General features: G+C 36.9%; 1 protein-coding gene across 1 annotated transcript; it reads left to right on the top strand.

Annotated features, from left to right (window-relative positions):
* Positions 1–1,339: 1,339 nt before the first annotated feature.
* Positions 1,340–11,493, top strand: LOC140243145 (eukaryotic translation initiation factor 1A, Y-chromosomal-like). The gene is made up of 5 exons (XM_072322873.1): positions 1,340–1,476; positions 3,240–3,323; positions 4,591–4,694; positions 7,275–7,511; positions 8,401–11,493. Exons 1-5 carry the CDS (start codon positions 1,461–1,463, stop codon positions 8,404–8,406), a joined length of 447 nt encoding a protein of 148 aa, XP_072178974.1. The 5' UTR covers positions 1,340–1,460; the 3' UTR covers positions 8,407–11,493.
* Positions 11,494–16,253: the final 4,760 nt, after the last annotated feature.

Genomic DNA, 16,253 nt, shown 5'->3' with positions numbered 1-16,253 from the left:
TTCCTTGATAGCTTTATATATATTTACACCTAGAGGTATTTGCACTCGGATTTTATAGTGTGTAACTGTGAATATATGTATAGTTCGTTTCTTTAACCACAAGTATAAACGTTTGGTGCTTACGACGACACTGAATTTTGGAAAAGACGTTGTATACATAAATCCACGGTAGCTTGTCCATATAACAGGGCCTCGAATGACATCAACCGTTCGTTTATCGTTTCATGTATATTACATATCTGCAAATCATCCAATTTACCACTGATGTGTTGTTTATTCCAACCGATCAGGTATTTTTTTTTTTAACCTATGTACAATTATGATACAAAAAAAAGAAGAAAGAATTAATCAACTTGAAATCTTCATTCAATTTAATTCAGTTCAAATGTAATTCAATTTCAAATATCTATTTCAAATACAATAATATAAAAATCAATTTATTTCAATGTATATATTATGAACATACATTTGAAGACGGTGCTATGAGAATAAGGATGATCTAATTCATAAATTTATATCAAACTACATTGATTTAATCTGATCGAATATAATTCAATTTAATATTTATTTAAATTTCATTTTATTCCATGATTTTTTTTAGGTCCCTTAAACTCCTTTTTTTTTCTTCTTTTTTCTTTTTTTTTTATACTCCACTGGCCCGCTTTTAACTGGATAAGCTGTTCTTTCACTAACTTGCCTCGTTTTTTTTTTTTATGATTCTGATTTCATCCCAAGACAAAGACATGATGTAGATATTATTACAGTATTGCTTTATGTGAAATCCTTGCCGGAAGCAAAATCTAAAGTTATGGAGAATACTTCTATCGAACATAAAATTACAGCTAGTGCTGGTGACTTGCAGATTGATTCGTATGTTTTCCTATGTTCCATAATGAGCACATACATCACCCAGGAAATGCATGCCCACAATACCGAGGAAACTTTTGTTGCGCAATGAAAGGAAGATAAGAGCTGTTAACTGATTGAGCATGGTCGGTCTTTACCAAAGAGCGCTTAGCTTCGTAAATGCTCTTTGGTCTTTAAACATAGGCTATGAGAGTCAAAGATGACGAATTTCTATTGTAATCTTAGCTGTGCAGAAACGCGCGCAATACCAGTCATACACTCACGTGTGCTCACTAGTGCAATGCATGCAATGTGTATTGCGTGTGATCAATGACTGCCTTGGTGTAATCATGGTGTTGTATATAGCTACATGGTGTGATACAACGCGCAACCATGCCTAGCTAGCTACGACGGATACCATTCGTTTGCGTACGCACAATACTCATACGGAAATCCATTCATTCGAGTATACTAGCTAGCGAGCAAGCTACTGCGCGTGAGGTTTCTCTATATCCTTACCTACGTATTGTGAGGTTATTTGACAGAAATAAAACGTCAAACTCTGGTTAACACCTTGCTAATTTTGATCAGTTTCTTTACGACAAATACGCACCATGCCCAAAAACAAAGGTAAGTGTTTGTTACAGTAGTTTGAAGATAATGTCGTGAATGTGGCAGATCTAGTTGGGTACAGTTCAGTTTGCATTTTTGGTTTGCTTGTCCCGATGCCCGTGAGTATGGCACAACTTCTAACCATTGCTGTTCTAGTAACAGTTGTTACACTTGTCTGGTGAGTTAACTTTTACATAATTTACTCGTAGTAGATAGTAGAATGTAAAGTAGGACAGTACTTACAGACATATTGTGTGATTATGATTTAGCTCACCTTGATCTCTCATGAAATACAAACTAGTACTTCATCACGTATGTAAATTGAACGTGCCATATTGAATGTGTTCACGTCCTACACTGCACTGCATGTACATGTACAGTGACATGAATTGAGAGGGAGACTGTGCGTGCGCTACAGTAGATAAACAGTGGTGTACAATAATTAGGCACGGTTGAATCTGATATCTGGATGGGGATATCTAGTAAAGTTTATACTTAGACAACTACAAAGGTATCGCCATTGTGGTATTAGATCTAATGCCACCTGCATGCTGCATACTGATACAATGTACATGTACGTTGTTGAGTCACAGAATTGTAATCATTTATTAGAATCATAATTTTCATGGTACGGTAATGTGAATGATGCGACTAATGGGGTGTTGCAAGAAAGTTGCAATCAATTGCAAATAATTGCTAATTTTGAAACAACCATTCTGATTGGCTCAGGGTCTGCCCTATTAAGAAGACATGCATGCAACAATGATTTTGATTGGCCAGTGACAATCAGTTGCAAGTTGCAATTGATTGCAACTTTCTTGCAACACCCCCTTACTGTTAAGAGAGTACAATGGACATGACGTGACAGGTGTCGTCATGTCCACTGTGAAACGAGGAATGTACGCCTGCATTTTAATTTTGCGAATTTTGCAAGAGCCAAGATTCGCGAAATTAAAATGCTCATGAAAGTTCTTGGAATTGTCTACACTATACGCATAGAGGCCACCTGGCGAAAATTTCATGCTGCGAAAAAGGCCATCGCCTCCAATTCGCAAAAAAAAAAAAAAAATCATGCCGCGAAAATAACATTTTACAGTATCATGTTTAAATTTTTTTTTTGTGTGTGTTGCACCCCAAAAATATGCCCTTTGTACAATGACAATCTGGCTTAAGTAACGGAGGATAACTGACACAGTTTATGAACTGATACTATGGGGAATATAGATCGCTATCTGTTGTAAATCTACTAGTTGAATAAATTACTTAACATTGTAAGTGTTCTGTGAACTTATTGTTTCATTTACTGTAGAAGGGTTGATTCGTCAGCGCACTTTGTATACAATGTAAATTTAGTGTTATGGATGTATGGACAGTCATTCCACTCCAGACTTTACACTATACTACCATACCAGTCAGTCAGTAGTGTGTTTACTGTGTGTAAATGCTGAAGTACACAGTAAAATTTGGAGACATGTCTTAAGTTAAGTAATAAATGTCTGGTAGAGTAAAAATCTGCAAAAGTTCGTTATAAAATAGATAATCTGCTAGTAGTGAATATATTTTAGTACTCTAGTATCTTCTTGCTTTGAAAGGATGTTTATTATTACTAAATTAGACCCCTGAGCCTGGGAAAAAAAAAATGACTGTTCATACAGCCTACACAGAAAAATATTCCTTACAACCATGTGAATAATTGATATTAAAGCTGTACATGTGATAGGATTTTATTTCAAGTATATATTTTCCATTCATTTATGTACTCTTTTCTCTCTGTTTCCAAGGAAAGGGAGGTAAAAACAGGAGAAGGGGAAAGAATGAGAATGAATCAGAGAAGCGTGAGCTGGTGTTCAAGGAGGATGGTCAAGGTAAGGAGGCGCCCCCCCCCCAAAAAAAAAAAAAAAGTATCAAAAAGAAACATAAGTTAAATCTTACCATTGTAACATTTGACATCAAGAGCAGTGTTTAAAGAATGATGGCGGTATTGATAATGCTTGAGCTCAACATTTTCAAAATATATTTGTAGTATCTTCACGTACTCTGTTCCCTGTCCACTGGGTTTGAAGAAAGTGACAAGATGCTTGGTGAATCACAAATCAATTTGTGCACTGAATGCTTTGAATTAAATGGCCTGTATCAAAATTAACAAAGTGCAAAGCTACCTTGTGTACATACAAGTACAGGTACATGTATAACTATAAAGCCTAACTAATTGCATATACACATATTTATAATGGTTGGTCTTTGTCTTCCAAGGCGAGTACCCAAGAACTGCTCAGTACCATCCAGGTATGAAATCAATGCAGATAATCTAACGTGAGGTTCTGGATTTGTGTACAATTACATGCATACAAGTACATGTATGACTCTCTGACTGGAATGAAATAAAAAGTATAAAAACAAATGAAAAAAAAAATTCTTGTCATTTGTTCCTACCCCTAGATATATGCAATTTGTACCCCCAACAAATCATTTACAAACTGTATCTTATAAAGTTAAAGGGGAAGGCTAGTAACTGATCAGTGGGAATCAGTGGAAATGCTGGGAGATGATTGTTCCAATCCTTATGGGATTCATTCAAGAGTTCATTGTATATCTATTGTTCTGTGAAAATGATTTGCTTCAGAATGGTCTCATATTCAAGTAATGTGCAGTTTAATGCTTCCAGGTTAGCGTCCCTGGTCAGTGACGGAGCGTTAATCTGCACATTACTTGAATATGAGACCGTTCTGAAGCAAATCATTTTCACACAACAATAGATATACAATGAACTCTTGAATGAATCCCATAAGGATTGGAACAATCATCTCCCAGCATTTCCACTGATTCCCACTGATCAGTTACTAGCCTTCCCCTTTAATGGTAGAAATGTTTGTGATGATGTTTCAACACAGATTGCATGGCTAACCTTTGCCACACCACAAGAAGGCCTGACAATACACAAATATTTGGGAAAGTACAGGTGTACTTACTTTCATCAGTTGTTCATGGTACAGTTGATGATATAACATGTGAATGTGAAGAGTTCTGAAAATTTCATGTGCAATGCAGCAATTTGATGTTTTCCATGTTATATATTCATTTGTGCATTTTGAATGATATAGCTTTCTATTTTTTTTTTTTTGACATCTGCAGAATATGCACAGGTCATCAAAATGCTTGGAAATGGCAGATTAGAGGCATTGTGCTTTGATGGAAAGAAAAGATTGTGCCACATCAGAGGGAAATTAAGAAAGAAGGTAAGACGAAGTTCACATCAGAGAGAAATTAAAGAAAGTAAGACTAAGTTGACATCAAGGCCCCTTGATAAAAAGAAAAAAAATAGCTAAAATCTGGAAACTTATAGGCAGTGCATGTATAGCTTCTGGCATAGAAATACCAGTGCTGTGTCACACATTTGGTGAGAAGACATAAATGGAACTCTATAACTACAGTGAAACCCCGTTATAACGAGTTCGGTTATAACGAGGAACCGCTTATAACGAGGTGATCGCGTCGGTCCCGTTTTCCTTTGCGTGTAAACCTATGGCAGAACGAATCGGTTATAACGAGTTCGGTTATAACGAGATTCCGGTTATAACGAGGACAATTTCGATGCATCATGACAAAGAAAAACATAAGCAATTTGATCGGATATAACGAGGTTCCATTTCTTGACTAAATTGCCGCTTTCAAACACGTGACAAGCAAAAAATTGAAAACTGAATTCACGCAATCCACGTCTTTTTCCTGTTTTGCAGAGAACCGTTCCTTCCATGTTTTCTTCTAAACCACGCGATAAGACATAGGAATGCCTTCCGATGTTCCTACAAAATTATTAATATAATCATTCGCTTTTCTTTTTCGCGAGATATGCGTGCGTGATATTTATAGGTCAGATCAAAGCGCAACGAGAAAAAAAGATAACGCATCCAAAAACTTTCCATGTAGCGACACTTGTGGCCAAAAGTGGACAACTGGAATGCGTGTGCAACTCATCATTATATCCTTTCCATTTGTAGTTCCGACTTCCAATTCTTTTGCTAGTTAGCAAATATGAGTGTGGATGATTAAAGCCGAAATAATTAATGAAATCATCGCGATCCCGCCGGCTGACAATAGCGTAAAAATAGTTGAATAACGCACGATGTTAACGTAATTAATCGGTGTTCAGAAAAAGAAACAAACGCATTTATTACTTTGAGTAGATCTGGATTTGTTCATTACAATTTAACAAATGATAATTTAAATATGAGTGTGTGTGATTAAAGCCAAAATCATTCATGAAAAATCATCGCGATCTCGCCAGTTGACAGTAGCGTTAAAATACTTGAATAATGCATGTTAAACTATACTTAATCGGTGTTCAGAAAAAGAAACAAACGTATCTATTAGTTTGAATAGATCTGGATTTGTTCATTATCATTTAACAAATGATAATCTAAATATGAGTGTGTATGATTAAAGCCGAAATAATTAATGAAATCATCGCGATCTCGCCGGGTGACAGTAGCGTAAAAATAGATGAATAACGCATGTTTAACCTGCTTAATCGGTGTTCGGAAAAAGAAACAAACGCATTTAATAGTTCAAGAACGGATGTACAAAACGCGAAGAGATTTTCGGAAGAAAATAAAGAGCGCATTTTAATCCCTTCGGGTGCAACGATAATACATTGTATACAATTACAGCCGAAATGATTCATGAAATTATCGAATTCCCGCTGGGCACCAACAGCGTAAAATACCTCGCACGCATATTACTCTGAAATCATCGCGATCCCGCCAGGTGACAGTAGCGTTATAGTTGAATGACGCGTGACCTAAATCAGAAAAAGAAACAAATACATTTATCAGTTTGAATAAATCTAGGTTTGTTCATTATCACAATTTTAACACTGCATTTCACAATGAAGATTTTTCTTGCTTTCAGAATGGTCTACCAGGTACGGATTTGCGTAAAAAGGATCACAACCTTCCACATTCAATCCTGTCGCATATTTTTCAAGAACGGATGTACAAAACGCGAAGAGATTTTCGGAAGAAAATAAAGAACGCATTTTCAATCCCTTCGGGCGCAACGATCACACATTGTACAAGATTACAGCCGAAATGATTCATGAAATCATCGCATTCCCGCTGTGCACCAACAGCGTAAAAATACCTCGCAAGTTACGGTAAACAACGCCTGTATGTTACTCTATTTGCGCTGGTGCTAATAGAAAAACTTAACAAACAAGAATTATTATACAATAAAGAAATAACTCATTTCAACCCCTACTTTTTCGTCTAATTCACAAATAATTCCCCTTTATTCTCTCAATAACAATGATCCATAATAGTGTAATAACAACGCAAAAGATGTTCTTAAGTTTCATTGATGGGTATATGATGTTGTGCTTATGTTTTTCTTTGTTTTTGATGCGTACGGTTATAACGAGGTACCGGTTATAACGAGGTAATATCGCCGGTCCCACGGACCTCGTTATAACGGGGTTTCACTGTATGTGGTTCTTTCATAAATGCCAAAGTTAGGGACATACCGGTAATTCATTATGAGTCACACTCAAGAGCAATTAGAATTTGCAAAATTTATACAGTGGACTCCCATTATAAAGAAGTCCTCGAGACCGGTGGTTTTCTTTCGTTATATTGAAATTTCATGATAACTGAACAAATAAACAATAAAAATAGATAAAGTGGATAATCTTGCAGTCTGAATTTTTACTTCATTGTAACCGGAATTTTGTTCGTTATAACAGGAGTGCTCTGTACATGTAGTTCAGTCAATAGTAAAACTGAGCAGGCTCATTTAGAGACCTGTGTTTTGTTGCCACTCAGGTATGGATCAACCAGGGCGACATCATCCTCATTGGTCTCCGTGACTACCAAGACGAGAAAGCCGATGTCATCCTCAAATACAATGTGGACGAGGCCAGGAACCTCAAGATGTATGGCGAGCTGCCGGAGACAGCCAAGATCAACGAGTCCGTCACATTTGGCCAGGAGAACGAGGATGACGATGTGGCGTTCGATGACCAAGGCTTTGACGATGAAATAGGGGACGACATCGCAGGAGTGAGTGTATTTGCAATGTGTTTTTCTCATGTGGTAACATGAGTAATGATGTGGTGTTTTACTATTCCTGATCATTTGCAAACCTGTGTACAGTGGACTCCCGTTATAACGAAGTCCTCGGGACCGGCAGTTTTCTTTCGTTATAACGAAATTTCGTTATAACCGAATGAATAAACAATAAAAATACATAGAGTTGATAATGTTGCGGCCCTAAATTTTATTTCGTTGTAACCGGAATTTCGTTATAACCGTGTTCGTTATAACGGGAGTGCACTGTATAGAGAACCATGTTGTGACAGGTGTATTCGAAAGTAGGATGCACTTTTGGGGCAAGGATAGATTAATTCTTCATAAGACTTCAGTATTACACACAAGTCTTAAATGCTTTAGACTTGAAATCTTTATTTTCTACATGTCAAACATTATTCTGTCTGTCTTTTGTGATCATGGCTCTCCTACACCCTGCAGGCAAAATTACTTCAGTGAATGTTATGATGTTTCAGATTGAAATAATGATAGATAAAAACAACATGTTGCATGACAATAAGCTCATACTTACAGTGCACCTAATGTACCTGATGGTGAATTAATTTCCCTCTGATCTTCAACTATGTAAGTGGTATTTTATGTGCATTTGAAATAGTTCCCCCCTTCAATTTTTTAATTGACATAATATTCATGCTTATTTACACCTTAGAATATTTATGAGTGTGTATTGCAGCATCTGTTTATTGCATGATGATATACTAGTAGTGAGTTTTTGTGTGAGATTCAATATAGCTTGTACACTAGTTGAAATGAGTAATCTGTCATAATGGACCCCATTTTCACCTAAAATAATCCACTTCTGGTTTGCTGATATAGCTTTTCTCTTCTCTCCACATTACAGATATAGCAGTGTCAGAAGCTGGGACAGCCAAGATGGTAGGAATGCGTGCCTCGATCTCAAGACTTGTGCAATGTGATTTTCCCCATGGGACTACATGTACCTACTACTATAAAGGGCCTGTACACTTAACAAAAGAGAGCCTTCTTAGACCAAGATGAACCCAAGACTATGCTCCATTGAAGTGTGGTGTCACATAGCAAAGAAGTTTAGTTGCATTTCATGCAAGCCATAATGAGTTAAAACATATTTTAGAATACACATGTGAGGTATTCACCTGTATAACCGTTGTGGTGACAAGGGGTAACAATACTCACATAGTGACCAGATATCCAATGTGCTGACATTTCTGGGGTAGAATTCCATCACTGACCATACTGTGCTGAATATGTGTGTATTTTCAGGCTCTGTAGGCCCCATCCAGTAATGGAACGTGTAGCAAATTAATCAAAGACGAATTGCATCTAAGGTAATATTGAGAGGAACAATTTAGAAAGTTTTAGAAAAATTGTAATGGACGGGTGTTAGCTCAATCACATTGCACAAGTCAGCCAGCAGGATTTGGAGACCATGTTCTGCCAAAGACAGTGTATGTCATCTGAAACACACAAGACACTGAACTTTTCTGCAGGAGTCAAAAAAAAAAATGTTTTGATTCCACAAATTTGCATGCCTACAGTAAAACACAAATTAGAGCCATGCATGTAGCCTGAGAAGTATACGCCTGCATGCGCGCCATGGAGGAGCTAAACAATCGATCAGCGTGTCTGTTGGTTGGGGCCTTCGGAAGGGAGACGTGGACGTCGCGTGAAGATCATTATTGGGGATGAGGTGGATTCTCTCCTGATGCAGTGAAGCCCGCAGCATGTGAAAGTTCTGTGTCATTTTCTTCCACTGACGACGCCACAAATATGTTACCATGTGGGGACATGATACAGCAGCCCTTTATTCTACAGAGATGACTGTTGTGGACCTGGCCAAGCAAAATTGTAATTGGAAAAAAAAAAAAAATCAGAATCATAATGGAGGATAAATTGGTATGATGTTGAAACCCTTTTAATTTATTTTGTGTGACAGGGTTAAAGTTACTTTGTGAATAAGGGTATAAGCCTCATCTACTTGAGATATAAGCCATGTTGAATATACAAAACTTTTTGTAATGCCTTTGAAAAAATCTGAATGACTGCTGGCAATGTAATCAATGTTCCTCTTCCTTCAGTCAACAAATTGTACACCAAAGTATGAAAAGTTCAGTTGACACCAAAACTGCAGACATACAAACAAACATATGCATGTTTGGGGAATCGAAAAATAGTAAATGCATTTTTCTTTTTCCAGAATGTCATCATATTTGCACAGTAAAATCAAGTTTGCTACTTCTCCTTTTTTATGTGGATCTGCTCTCAGTTACAACACATGAGACTTTAGTACAATTATCTTTGGAGTGCACAAAGAGCAGCAAACGCTAAGGTGTATTGAACTGAGAAATGAGAATGTCTTTAAAAAGGAAATTGTTCTGCTTTGAGAATTGATGAATAATTGTTATGTGCTATGTAAATCACAATTCGGCAAGAGGCTCATCACAGGACGATGCTTACTGGAGCTGAAGAAAAACATTTCGACTGTTCACCTCTTGAAAAACTGTCAAGTTGAAGTAGTACCATTAGAAAGCCAAACCTCGGTCTTCACCTCTGGCCTGTGTGCTACTCTGCTCTCCAAATTGGCAACTTAATGCATAATGTTTCTATGTCTTGTTTCATCACTTTCATGTCATTTCATACTTTTCTCTACATGCACATGCGTGTATGCAATTATTTTCATTATATATTCTCTGTAATCTGTAGGAAATTACCTGTGTCCACAGGACAGTTTGTATAGATATTTGTGTCTTCGTGTCTGATATATCTGAAAGGAGCGTCATCAAGTTTTGTCATGATAGGAATGGATGATTTGGGGCAAACTCCCATTTATTTTCTTTAGTCTGTAACAGTTGTACGTGGTAACTTTGCATTCCCCTTTAGTTGACCTCTATGAATGTAGATGTTTTTTCATTTTCTCAATAAACGTTCATCAGAGGTATCATCGGAAAAAGTTGAAACTGGTCCTGCAACTTAGGGAAATACATGTACATGGAAGTGTTACTTTGCTTGAAAGGCCTGTGCATAATCATAGTTACACTTTGATGTATAGTGTGCTGATCTGGATGTTTTTTGGTTGAAATATTGGCTAAAGAGAACTCCTGCTTTCTTCTGGGAATTGAGAAAAGCACAATCATATAACTGTATTTATTGTCCAGATTAAAAAAATATTGATGACTCATTTTTCCTTTTTAGTACCATATTATTTTGCGGTTGATGTGTTTATGTATATTGCAATGTGTCTCGTGTTAAGAAAGGTGAAAGTGTCAACTTAAATATTGCAAAATTAGCTGATAAAGCAGATTTAATTTCCCAAGATATTCTGGCTTAGTAAAGTGTTATGGATTTCATCATCAATGTTATTCCTGTGGAGGAAACGAAAAACAAAACAATCTTGTGAATAGATATGTAACATAGATTTTAAGTTATTTTGTCAGAATACTGTATAGGCTGTTATTTTTGCGAATCACTGTTGGACCATGAATTGAACAACACGCGAAAATGTCGCCATGCGCTAGGGTAATCGTGCACTTATGATAGCATCAGTGTCAATTCGCGAAAACAACATGTCATGCAAAATACTGTATCTCTACGTGAAAATAACAGCTCATACAGTATACATTTTTCTTAATTGACTTCATGATTCACCTGACTTGACAATGGACAAATTTAAAATCGGTGCTTGGCAATTTCTTTTTTCCTCTCTCTTTTTTTTTTCTTCTGACTCTTAGGACTCCAAGTAAAAGTCAGTGTGCATCAAAGACTACATTTCCGTTTGCATTTTTTCACACTTCCCACTGCATGAGGAATGGTGGAAGTAATTTTGAGAACTTTCCTCTGATTTTGGAAGAGGATAGTAGTTTGTTTTTTGTCAGTCCCAAAGCATAAGTTTTAAGCAAAGTTGACTACATTTTATAAAAATACATGTATGAAAAATAAACTGAAAACACAATGCTCACAGTTGTTTGTGTGATTTTCAAATTCTTGTTTGCATTTGGTCTGCATTTATAAAACCAAGTGCATTATGTGTACATGTGTGTACAGTGCACTCCTGTTAAAACAAGGACACAGTTATAAGAAATTGCTGATACAACGCAGTAAAAATTCAGGTCCCAATATCATCATCCAGATATCTGTTAATGAATTTATGTGCGTTTTCATTAGTTAATAGTAGCAGTATGAACTCTTCAAAAGATGGTCAGTAGAATATCTTTCATTTCAAAATGCATGTACCTTTAGATTAATTTTATCATGTCATGCTCACAGTTCCATACATGGTACGATGTACACATCTTTTTTTTTTCTTTTTTTTGGCCATAGTCATGAGAATGGAAACAGTATGATTGCAATAGTGATGATGTTGATGATGATGATGATGATGATGATGATGATGATAAATGATGATGACGATGATGATAGTGTAACAATAAACACTAGTACAAAGTGTACATAGCACTAAAATCTATTAACACTTGTAACATAGGGTGCAGAATCAAACATGCTCCTAAATGACAGCTGGTTCCACGCACATGTACAACGTAGGTAGATGCAGAAGCGAATTGTACATGTACAATGTACATGTATATCTTTACAAAGTTTTTACCCTACTTGTCAGGATTTTTATTGTGACTGGCTGTGGTGTAGTAAAGGCAAGACAGGAGCAAATCTGCAGAGTCTGAGCTATGAAGTAGAAGGAATGGCAGTCACTGAACAGTCAATGCCCTCGGTGCTTGCTGAATCAAAAACATCTGGATTTCTTGGCAAGATAGTCCCAACGGAGTGGACTCGTGAGGTTGACTACCCTGTGCTGATCCAATTTGTGAAAAGTCAGACATAATGCTACAGGTACTTTACTTTTGGAAGACCTCTCTCCTACTTACCTCACTCTACTCTCTTTAGGCACGTTTCTTTTAGTGTACATGTATTTTTATCTATTTATTTATTTATTTATTTATTTTTTGTGGTGGTGGTATGTGTGTGTGTGTGTGGGGAGGGGTCCTTGAACTCCAAAATTCACTACTACATGTATTATGAAGGAAATCTGGATATGACATTGTTGGCTACAGAAACACATAGGGCCTACTACATGTATGTATCCCGATTGGTGGTGATACACAAACCTCACACAGGATTTGGGCACTGGTGGGTACTGTAACAACACTGCAATGCAAGCGGTAGTTAGATGCGGGGTGGGTGGGGGGGGGGGGTGGTAGACCAATATCAAGGGTTGAACTCGAATGGAAATGCAAAAGTGAAATGCTGGTTCAGTGGGTATTGGGTGTTTTGATGAAGTCGCAAGTTTGACTGATGCCAGGATGATTCACGTTTTCTTTTTTTCCGGCAATGGCAGGAATCCAACAAACTTGTTTGGTGCAGCATAATAGACATGTACAATGCCTGTAGAAGTACTGTCAATGCATCCAACGGCTGACTGCTTGGGTGACTTGCCGTTCAAATTTTGAGTGGGCCTTCATGAATAAGAGTATAATCAATCTTTCATGAGGGCAAGTTTCATGAAAATTGGACTTAAATAGAGGTGGCATTTTACATGTTCATGTATGATTTACACAACAGCTGTTCATCATGATGTGATTATGTCATTGTGAATTTCTTTTCATTGTAGGCCCACTGGTATTATTAATAAGGTGAAGTGATGATGTCAGGCCACTTTAGACTGTTAAATATTTGTGACCGTGCATCACAAAACGAATAAAAAGTTGCACCCCTTGATTTTACGCAGGGCTGCCAACATTGGAAACTAGTTGAGAGTGAGACTCCCGTTGGCCAATGCTATAATTTAGGAGTCAAAATGAGTGAGATCAATAGAAACATGCAAATGAAATAAAGCTTTAGAGTGAGAAAGGACCAAAATGAGTGAGTCTCACTCTCAATGAGTGAGAGTTGGCAGCCCTGTTTTACGTGAGGACTCAAAAAAGGTGAAATGGGTCAACCGAGTCAATATTGAGTTTTTCATATTTTCTGAACGTGCTATCCTTCTTCTACATTATTCTTTAGTTTGGGATCATAACATTGCTGAGAAAGTGTGTTTTCAGCAGTTTTTCTACAACCCTTTTATGGGGGAGAATAGAATGATCGGGTATGTCTTCGAGTCCCCTTTTCATTTCTTGAAATCCTTTGCACACTCTTCACTTTTCAAGTCTAATAACTTTTGAAAGGATAACTCTACTGCTTTGAAAGTTGGCATTAATCATGGACAGAATGTGTTAATAGAACATGCTGAATTCCAGCTTAATCTGATAATCCCTTCATTGTTGTTGCTCCGGTGATTTACATCCTGTGTTTTGTCCCTTTCATTGCACAGCTAGCATGGCTTGGTAAAGATTAAGCACTTGAATAGACCCTGTCCTTCAGAGCCTCTTTTCTCAGTTCACACTTTTCCACAGTGTGTGCTTTCTTTCTAGTATTTAGATAGGTTAGGGGAGTCCATTTGAATTGAGTTATACAAGTGTACACCATTTTAAAGCTTAGGGTCTACTCTTAAAGAATCTGCCCTTATTTAAAAATCCATGTCTGTTTTTGTTGGTTTTGTGATGCCGGGTCACATTTAGACATGAATTCCAGGGGAATAAAAGTACAGTCAACCTTACCTAAGTCGAATCTATTTGGACTGAAGAAATAGCTTCAACTTAGAGAAAATTCGACTTATGAGGGATTAAAATCAATAGACTATAAAGAGGACTTGAAAAGACCTTCAACTTTAATAGGTGATTACTCAACATATGCGAGGCAAGGTTGACTGTATACACAAAATACAAGTAATGATGGCCCCAAAGTACAGCTTCAGCCAGTGCAGCTGAAGCTGAAAGGGATGGTATAATATTGGTTGAGATGGGTCTGCACGTTTCCGACTTTTCTGAGTGATAATGACAAACCTCTTATGAAATATTCAAGAGCATACAATTCTAAGAGAAATTAAAAGTTTATTTGATGGAAATCACTTTTGAAATGGCTGAGATATCCAAAAACAAAGAGGTTTTAAAAAAAGGTGGGACCCACCTTTTTTTTTTTGGACTACTTTGTTTTATTTTGTATTTGGATATATCAGCCATTTCAAAACTGATTTTCATCAAACAAACTTTGAATTATTCTTAGAGTTGTGTGCTCTTGAATATATCATAAGTGGTTTCTAATTATTTCTCAAACAGTTACAATCTGGATTCCCCATTTCAACCAAAACTATACCATCCCGTGAATGTGGGCTATCCAGCCATCCTGTACAAGTAGAAAATGACAACAAATAATCCAGCCATCTAATGTTTTATAAACATGTATTATGGTGTTTAATGGCGTAAGCACTTAATTAGCCCTACATGTCATCTTGGCCTGGGGAGAATGACACGATGGTATGATATAATAGTTCTGTGAAATCAGAGATGTTGGCATGCATTTTCATTTTTTTTTCGAATTTCACAACAGCCAAGATTCACAAAATTTAAATGCATGTGGAAGTTCTTGTCTATACTAGAGTGGAAACTTGATATAAAGAGATCTGATGAGACAGAATACCTGGCTTAACAAACTGATTTCTCCAGTCCATTGAATTTGTTTCTTTTGTTTTGTATTGTTTATTGACTACTGATATAACAAAATATCTGATATAAAGAACAAGTTGTCTTGGTCGCAAGGATCTTGTTATACTGAGTTTCCCCTGTATATGCATTCACGAAGTGCCAGTGGCACTTTGTGAAAATTTCATGCTGTGAAAAAGGGATTTCGGACCCAATTGGCCAAAATTTCATGCTGCGAATATATCTTGCTTTACAGTAAAAGACACAAGACTTTGCTTTTCATTATTTCTTTGGAAATTTTTGTGAATTTGTATGCTGACTAATGACAAGACTGGTGAATGGTCAACATCATCAGCTCATCTGATTTGAATGGGTTGTTCTCGTATATGTAGTAAAACCAGAAATTTTTACATAAGTGAAACTTTTGCCAATTTTGAGAGGAACAAAGATTCGCAAAAACACATGCAGATTTTTTTTTTTCTACACAGTGCACTGCACATCAAATGCCAGTGACAATTCACAAACGTTTCATGCTGTGAATGTTTTTAGTTTTACAGCATCACTGTCTCATGAAACTATAAAAGTTTAAAATCCCATTATTTTCTTCTTTAATGTCCAAGTGGGATGAAGTTTACACGCTTCTGTGGTTTTATTCATTTACTAAAGTTAAATTGAACATGGACTGGAAGTGCAATTTGATTTCTGTACTACAAAGCCTACATGTACGTGCAATGAACCCTACATATCTTCCACATGGTGTGAATTCATCTGGGAGCAAATTCATCTGTGGGCAGTGTTGGACTTCTGCCTAGCTTTCATTTGTCCTTTTACGGTACATCCAACCAGATAATGACTTACAAGTTGTATGTTTTTGCTATATGACAGGTACAGCACTCATAAACATATATCACAACTTTGTAAATCATCTAAAAAATCCAAATGACTCCATAAGAGGACAACACTTGTGTAATCTTTTGCCAGGTTGACATCAGTGTGAGGAACAGTATCGTGAGTGAAGCTTTCACTGTATTCTGGCTTTTGGCGATTTATCAATGGGTTTAGGCAGGGTTGCGGGCTTGAGCAAAATATGCAAACTTGGCACGCCGTTGTCGACTGTGTCAGATGTGCGAACATGGCACATAAAGAGTTGAGCAGGAGGAAGAGAAGGATTTGTGTGGGGCATTGTATT

The sequence above is a fragment of the Diadema setosum genome, chromosome 19, assembly GCF_964275005.1.
Source record: "Diadema setosum chromosome 19, eeDiaSeto1, whole genome shotgun sequence".
In the NCBI taxonomy this organism is placed as follows: domain Eukaryota; kingdom Metazoa; phylum Echinodermata; class Echinoidea; order Diadematoida; family Diadematidae; genus Diadema; species Diadema setosum.
Note: the sequence above shows the minus strand (reverse complement) of the source record. Positions and strands in the feature narration are given on the sequence as shown.